Genomic DNA, 8,180 nt, shown 5'->3' on the forward strand with positions numbered 1-8,180 from the left:
CGATGGTTTTAACATTGGTCATAAAACAATGTTTAGTCCTAAACATTGGATCTGGAACCGATGTTTCTACTTTTTAACGAAAACTGGCTACTTAAACATATACACTAATAAACGTTAGAAAGTATCCTTGTTATGTTTATTTGGATGGATTACAGTATACAGGCAGAGGGCTGAGACACCCGGGCAGGACAGCACCGTAGTCAAGGCTGATGGAGGGAGCTGCAGCCTTTGAGCAGTGTGGACACTCCAATGTCGTCACAATATAGAGACATTAACGCGTTTACCATCACTGGCAGGAAAGAGGAGCTGACAACGCGCCAGGACTGCGCTTCGCCTCAGTATCACCCGGCGCCACCATCGTGTCTTTATACCAAAAAGACAAAAATGAATTAGTCACCCGGACCAATGTTCCCTCAGCACCGGCTGTCTGTATGTACCGGCTGCTGCTGCTGTCACCCGTCACCGTGACGTGTAATATATGTAGCTGCTGCAGTACAGCGCGGCCACGTGCTCAGTGACATCACGATTAAAGTGATCACACTGATTCCTCCTCTGATGACACCTGGTCACATGGTTGTTACGTCATCAGAGGTCCTTCCGCTCACTTGGATGATGATCTAGCATAGTCCACTCACCGTCAGTCATTGTTCGTTGTTCATTCTGCTGCTGCTGTTAGGACTCGCTATGCTGCGTCTCCGCTGTAAAACCCGAGAGGGCACCCACTTACTTCAGGGCCTGACAGACGCTTCCAGTGTCCGGGAGCTGCAGGAGCATATTGCCGGCGTGACTGGCATCTCCGGGCCCACGCAGCGTGTTATGGTAGGATATCCCCCTGTCAGTCTCGATCTGAGTAATGGGGATGCCACTCTGCGGGACCTTCCCATCAAATCCGGTGAGAAAGGCTATGGGGTAACCGGAGATGATCTCCATTGAGTTAAATGTTATAAAGGCTGCAGTATAGTAATTGCATGAAGGCCTTATGTTTGCATGAGATGTTTTATTGGTCCAGAAAGTGCCTACAATACATAGCACCATTAATAGTAATAGTAGTTTGCCATTTGTACATATTTTATCTGGACAAACTACAGGACAAACCTAAAATAAATACACTTTTGGTTTTGGCAGCTGCTAGTCATAGTGTTCAATACAGCAGCTCCCAGACTTTAAAGAGCCAGTTAGTAGAGAAATTGGCTACTTTGCACAGAATAAATCATCTATCTATGGGACCGATACAATTAAGCTCACTGTTAGCGCCGCCGGGAGGGAGCTCCCAGAGTCTTTTCAATTCAACGTGCTGTTAAGTTCGACTAGTTGGACTTAAGTTGGAGAATGACGGTTTTCACGACTATAGCAGGGTGTTTAGTCGCGAGAACCGGCATTTTCCGACTAACGTGCCAGCCACGTGGCTGCACTTTAGTCCGATTTCTCGCATCCTCAGGAGGGTGCGAGAATAAATCCTTTAGTCTCCCTAACAGTTCGTTGAATTTAATAGCTCCGTGAGCTCCCTCCTGGCGTGCTTAATTGAATCGGTTCCTATGTGTGTGTGTACACACCACAAATATTTAATTTTAACTTATCATTTTTCCTTTCATTTTGTTTAATGCTCAAACGATGCACTATCATTTTTCACTTAATTGTACATTTATATTTTGATGTACTTTCATATAATGTATTAGGATTCATAATATTAGAACATTGATTTAGGGAAATGATGCCTGTACATTTCTTTTAAAATATCATAAAATTAGATTTTAATATTCAATTTGCCTATTACAACTAATACTGCTTTTCTACCTAAATTCCGTGTCTCACCCAGAGGTTGGAACAGGGTTCCAATCCGTATCAGACCTGGAATTTTCTGTGCACCGACCTAGGATATTCCTGAGTCGGCTCCGTTCACACCGGAGCCTGGTCTGCAGTGACTCGGCGTTGAAGTGGACGCTTGAAGATGACGTCATCTCCAAGCGCCACTGAAGCTGGCCAATTGGGTTTAATTTCTGGTATAAAGGGTAAATTCAATTAGGTGTGCAAGTTTTGCGGTAAATTGCAACTATTTTTTCATGACCTAATTTTTACTGCAAAAACCCGCTGGAAACTTTAAAAATAAGGGAACATCATGTATCTTAAAGAATTGAAGAAAAAAAAAAAAAAAAAAAAATATTGGGCAACAGTAATAATGTTTATTACTGTCCCAAAGAAAAATATGTTGGAAACAATTGAATTGAACAGCGCCGGGAATTAGTGTCGGGAATAGCGCCGGGAATTAGTTCCCAGAGCTATTCAATTGTTTCCCCTATGTACAGCACCTAGTCAGAAGATACTAGTTAGCGTGCCTTAAGCCGGGTGTATAGGCGCGCTAACCGGCTTTTTATGACTTTCCCGGTCGCGATGTTGTTAGCGCCACGTTAAGCTGAAAAACAGCATCGCGCCCGGCACATTAGTCTGATTTCTGCTCGCACCCTCAGGAAGGTGCGAGAAGAAATCCTTTGGTCAGGCTAACAGAGTGGTGAATTAATTAGCTCCATTAACTACTTCTCGGGGCTATTCAGCATCGCGCTGAATTGAATCGCCCCCATTGTTCTAAAAAATGCATTAAATGGCTGATTTGTGAATTTATTTTTAAGTAATTACATACTAATTAAACGAAAAATGCAAAAAAAAAGTAAAAAAAAAAGCGATTATGGGGTAATTTTATTGGCAGTTTAAAAAAAAAATGTTTTGTTCATATAAATTAACTTTGGGGTGCATAAATTAATGAAAAAGTGTAGGGCTTGTATGGGGTCATTTGAAGCCATTTTTTTTAACATGTAAGAATTACGTTTAATTATTGGACTAATTAAGCTAATTGGAAACTTCCAATTGGTTATTTAGTCATGGGGGTTGTTTTAGGGGTTCTGAGGAAAGTCCCAACATTTTTTACATAAAATGGGGATTTTCCTGACCTTTGCACTTTAGCAAGAAAAAAAAGTCTAGTTAATTCTTATTGAAATCAACATGGCTGATTTTCTCACCAGCAATTCAATAGGAAAAACCTTGCAGCTGTGGGAAAATCCCGGCACCGCCCTTTGCTGCAGTGCAATGTGAACAGGACCCATGTCTCCTTCGCAGCATAGGAAGGCCGGTGCTTGGAGATGATCTTATTTCCAAGTACCGGCTTGCCACGTGATACTGCTGGGAAGGTGGTGATGTCATCAACCCAGCAATAAGCCAGGTCGGCCGCCAGTCTAAAAGGGGTCGCACCCGGGATGAACCCATGTACAAAATCCCGGGTGTGACTCGGGAATGCGGTGTGAAAGGGGTATTACCGTGCAAGACAAGTACATGGTATATAAACAATGCTGCATCAGTGGTCATTACACTCCTCAAATACCAGGGTGACCGAAGTCAAGGGTTAAGTGCCGTTTTAAGAAAAAGGGAGTAGATAGTAGTATAATTAAGGGAAGGAAAAGCACATGGGCGTAGAGGGTCCTGCTTTTGATAGCTTACATTCTAAAGGGAAGGGATAGATGGATGACACAGATGGGATAGACGGTGAACATGGGACAGAGGGTTAGGATGAGAGATGGATGGCTTTGATAAAGAAGTGGGCCTTGAGAACCCATTTGTCGTTTTGTAGAGCGGTGAAGAGTCTGAGAGGTAGGGAATTCCAGAGGTAAGGAGCAGCCCGGGCAAAGTCTTGGTCTTGGAGGTGGTCGTTGAGGTAAGTAATCAGTTGGCAGGAGAGGTGACATTCATTAGCAGAACGAAGAGTGTGATGGGAGATAAGGTCAGAGATGAAAACAGTAGAGGAATGGGAGATGGCTTTGTAAGTGAGTGAGAAGCTTGAATTGGGTTCTTAGGGGTATATTTACTAAAGTGCGGGTTTTTAAAAGTGGAGATGTTGCCCATAGCAACCAATCAGATTCTACTTATGATTTCTCTAGCACCTTCGAGAAGTTAATATCTATAATCTGATTGGTTGTATGGGCAACATCTCCCCTTCTAATAACCTGCACTATAGTAAATATATCCCTTAGTGTTAATTCTAGATCCAGCCCTGGGTAGCAGACTATAAAAAAGGTACTGTTGCATGTGTGGAAGGCGCGCGCGGCCGAAAAGGAAGTGTGGTCATGAGAAAAAGGGTGTATACTTAAGACGCTCCCCCTTTTTGTCACTATTGGGGGCGTGCCCAGCACTTACAGACATGCTGGGCTGTCCCCAAGCTCTCCCCTAACTGTGAATAGAAGCCATGTGCACAGTATCTACTCACTGGCAGTGACTGCTACATCACAGTTTTACCTCCCACCGTGGGATGCTATGGCCCGCGGGTGGGAACGACAACCTGCAGGCTGTTTCAGAAGGGTGCAGGTAGGGCTGGGGAAAATTTTACTGGTTTCAAATTGGGCAGGGCGCGGTGCCCCGCTAAAACAGCTTAGTGGGAAGACCTAGGTTCGGAAGTGGAAGGGGAGCCAGTGTAGGCCTTGTAGGAGAGGGGAGGCTGATGTAGAACGTTTGGAGAGGAAGATGAACCGGGCAGCAGCATTTGGTAAAGATTGGAGTGGAGAGAGGTGGGAGTCAGGGAGGCCAGATAGGAGAAGGTTACAGTAGTCCAACCTGGAGATGACCAGTAAGTGGATGAGGGTCTTATTAGTATCTATGGTGAGAGAGGGTCTGATCCTGGAATTTTTCTTTAGATGGAAATCTCAGGACAGCAGTTAAATCTAGGACATGTGCAGTGGTGGCGAGTGCATGCCCCTCACATACAGCTCCCACTCACTGCTGTCAATGGACAATAACAACATTAACCATCTTCGCTCCCACCTCCCCTCATGGCTCACCCCAATATCTCTGCTCCAGTGCGGTGTCAAAAGCCACTCAGAAGTCAAAAGCATTGTAACAGAAGCTAGACAAATTTGAACAAAGAGAGCACAAATGAAAAGGTACATGATCTGTAGATGATGGAAAATGTGGAAAGAGACACAGGGAAAGAAAACCCAGGGGTGATGCTAAAAGCGTGTATGGAACAAAGAACACAAGATATTTAAAATGGGACAGAGCGAGCAAGAAAGAATTGGGGGCATAGATGAAATGAAAAAAAAACAGAATGGGAGTGACTACGTAAGAAAAATGAAGCCTGGCATTGCAGATTTTACATTGTGCTTGCGACCCAGCAAAGGGTGTGGTTAATTAGATTGACAATAAAAACATCAACGTGTGTAGGTCGACACCGAATGGTCGACAGTCAAAAGGTTGGCACACAAAGGGCCGACAAGGATGTAGGTCGACAGGTTCAAAAGGTACCCCCCCTCCCTCTCCTCCAGCAAATGACTGGTCCAAAATACTACGTAGTAGAAAATGTTTTTTTTTTTATATTTGTTTCTTTAGCAAATGTTTCTAGTTTAATAGTACTATTCCAGTAATATGTACCTTAACTAAGATGGTTTTAATTGTGTGTCTAGAAAAGTTGCCATTACATTTTTGAAAGTCACATATAATAGAATATAGTTTTTACCTTTTTTTTTTTTTTCTTTTAAACAGGTGGTACGCTAATTGTGGAAGAAGATAAAAGTAGGCCTACATCCTCCTCAAAGAAGACTATCCATGATCGGACCATATTAGAAACGCCAACAATAGCCCGTAGGGTAGTTCCTGCTGACAATTCATGTCTCTTTACAAGTGTCTATTATGTAGTGGAAGGTGGTGTATATGACCCAGACTGTGCACCAGAAATGCGCAATCTTATTGCTGAAATTGTTTCTAGTGATCCAACTAGTTACTGTGAAGCTGTGCTGGGTAAAAACAATGCAGAGTATTGTGCCTGGATTCGTAGAGAGGACACATGGGGAGGTGCTATAGAAGTTTCTATACTTTCAAAATTTTATCAATGTGAGATTTGTGTTGTGGATACACAGACTGTGAGGATAGACCGTTTTGGGGAAGATGCTGGCTACAGTAGACGTGTTCTGCTGATTTATGATGGTATTCACTATGACCCTTTACAACGTCAGTTTCCAGATTCGGATATGCCCCCCATGACCATCTTTTCCACATCCGATGATGATGCATTGGTGCAGGCCCTAGAGCTTGCAGATGATGCCAGGAAGAAAAGGCAGTTTACAGATGTCAACAGGTTTGCCCTACGTTGTATAGTTTGCCAAAAAGGTTTAACTGGCCAGTCGGCAGCGAGGGATCATGCTAAGGAAACGGGACATACCAACTTTGGGGAGGTGTAACATTCTAAGGACAACGAATCATGACAGAATTGGTGAAAACTACCTCAAACATCAAGCCAGGTTAAAGAAAAGCAAAATCATTAACTGCTTTTCCAGTTCTCTCTTTTTTGTTCCTATGTTAGAGGAGCATTAAAACTCTTAAAACATCGCAGGATAACTTATAATGATGTAACGAGTAGTTTGCGCTCACTACTCTGGCAATTAGGCCTTATCGGTATTCAGTGAAATTATTAATGGCCAATATCAGTGTTTTAAGCCCCAAGTCTTAAGTACTATCTGACCGTGTGTATGCTCCATAACAAACAAATTTGATGTGCATTTTTACTAGCTTTGAAAATTCCAATGGGTATGAGGCTTTTTCCATAGCAGAAGCAATTTTTGTTTATGCCAGTAAAGTTTTACTTTTAAAGTGCCCTTCCTGGAAGAACAGGTTACAACTATCCTAACAAACAAAAATAAGCAATTACAAAATTCAGTTTTGCAGTTTGATTTCATTGTTGGTGTATTTTGTTGTTTCTGATAATGTCCTTAAATTTAGGCATTACGGCACTGGCAGCGTTCTTGCCACAATCTTGGACAATTACTTACACAGTGAAGTCCCTGTTGGTAAATACAATGATTTGACCTAATACAACAGTCAACACGACTTTTAAAAATGTGGTTATGCTTTTGGCTACTATATCTAATTACCCTGTGAACTATGCCCAGGAAAATGCTCTTTGCAGTGTCCCCTTTTTGCGTATGCCTTATCTGTTTGTCTGTTGGTGATGACTCTCCTAAACACTTAAGCTGGATTTAATTACTACAATAATGACAACTACTTGAATTTTTTTCTTGCAAAAGCTCTGATTTGATTTTGTTTTTTAAATATATTTATGACTGCACTCATTGTATATGTTTACTGATAATAATTGATTTAGTAAGATGTGGGCAATGCAAATAAAAATGAACTATCTTTATAATGAATACAAGTCTATTTAAGACTAGTGCAAAAGCATGAAGAGACAATATTTATGATGGACATTTTGAGCTAAAAATTTTAGACCATGATAGCTTACATTCAGCTTCAAAGCAAAAATACTAAAAGTTAATCTATAGTAAATCTGGGTACAGAAAGTATACATTTGTCAATGTTAAGGTTTCTTTTCACATTGTACTAGTCAGGAAGAATACATGAATGGCATTGCATATACAGATGTATTCACTTGTTCTAATGCAGGTCATAATGCCGCGATTCCCTGGCGCCGATCAACAAAACGTTGTTCATCGAACATCGATCAGCAATCTGCCAGCAGATTGGGGAAAAACAGCATTTTAAAATCCCCGAATTGCTGATCCCCTGGCGTGGGCACAATGGGGAATTAGGACGATGCATTGCAGATGTATGGGCCCCATTAGGTCCTATCCACTGTAGACTGTATGATTTAGTACATTTGTTAGAAGGAGAACCCTCATATTTCAGGATCTGCATTTGTGAGAAAATTTATAGTGTGTGCAGTGGAAGCCACCAAAACACTGGTATATTGTGTTTATAACTTATTGATGGCAAATGTCGACAATCATACTGTCAAATCCATTATGTCAGAGTACATGACAACATGTTCATTATATGGTTTAAAGAGTGAATGATCTCACCTGAAGTGCTTCAATAAACAAAACCTAAACAAGCAACCCTAAAATCACAGACCTGGCTCTACCCAGAAGAGAACATAAACAATGTAGAAGAGGGAGGATGGTTGTGAAATATAAAGGCGCTGTCTATAAGATAGCAAGCAAGTGGTAAATGTATTATAAAAACAAATAAAGAGTTGGAGTAAACTTCCCATTGTGAACTGCTTTCTTCTTCCCATTGCCACCATAGTAAATATGAAATGTTCTAAAGCATTTGGTAAATATTAAGAGCTTTCATCCTTGTTTAAAAACATGCAGTAAAAATAGGAAAGCATAGATGGAGTCATGGTATCGTGT

The 8,180-nt window shown here is 41.6% G+C and overlaps 1 protein-coding gene across 1 annotated transcript; it reads left to right on the top strand.

Annotated features, from left to right (window-relative positions):
• Window positions 1–456: 456 nt before the first annotated feature.
• YOD1 (YOD1 deubiquitinase) lies at window positions 457–8,034 on the top strand. The gene is made up of 2 exons (XM_088465580.1): window positions 457–892; window positions 5,518–8,034. Exons 1-2 carry the CDS (start codon window positions 685–687, stop codon window positions 6,210–6,212), a joined length of 903 nt encoding a protein of 300 aa, XP_088321706.1. The 5' UTR covers window positions 457–684; the 3' UTR covers window positions 6,213–8,034.
• The last annotated feature ends 146 nt before the right edge of the window (window positions 8,035–8,180 follow it).

Source organism: Taudactylus pleione, unplaced genomic scaffold, assembly GCF_031769625.1.
Source record: "Taudactylus pleione unplaced genomic scaffold, aTauple2 ptg002010l, whole genome shotgun sequence".
Lineage (NCBI taxonomy): Eukaryota > Metazoa > Chordata > Amphibia > Anura > Myobatrachidae > Taudactylus > Taudactylus pleione.

Excerpts from the sequence above, each read along its gene's own strand:
- YOD1 (XM_088465580.1), top strand. The coding sequence starts at position 685 with ATGCTGCGTCTCCGCTGTAAAACCCGAGAGGGCACCCACTTACTTCAG. Across the intron at positions 893-5,517 it reads GGACCTTCCCATCAAATCCG|GTGGTACGCTAATTGTGGAA; the intron begins GTGAGAAAGGCT and ends TCTTTTAAACAG.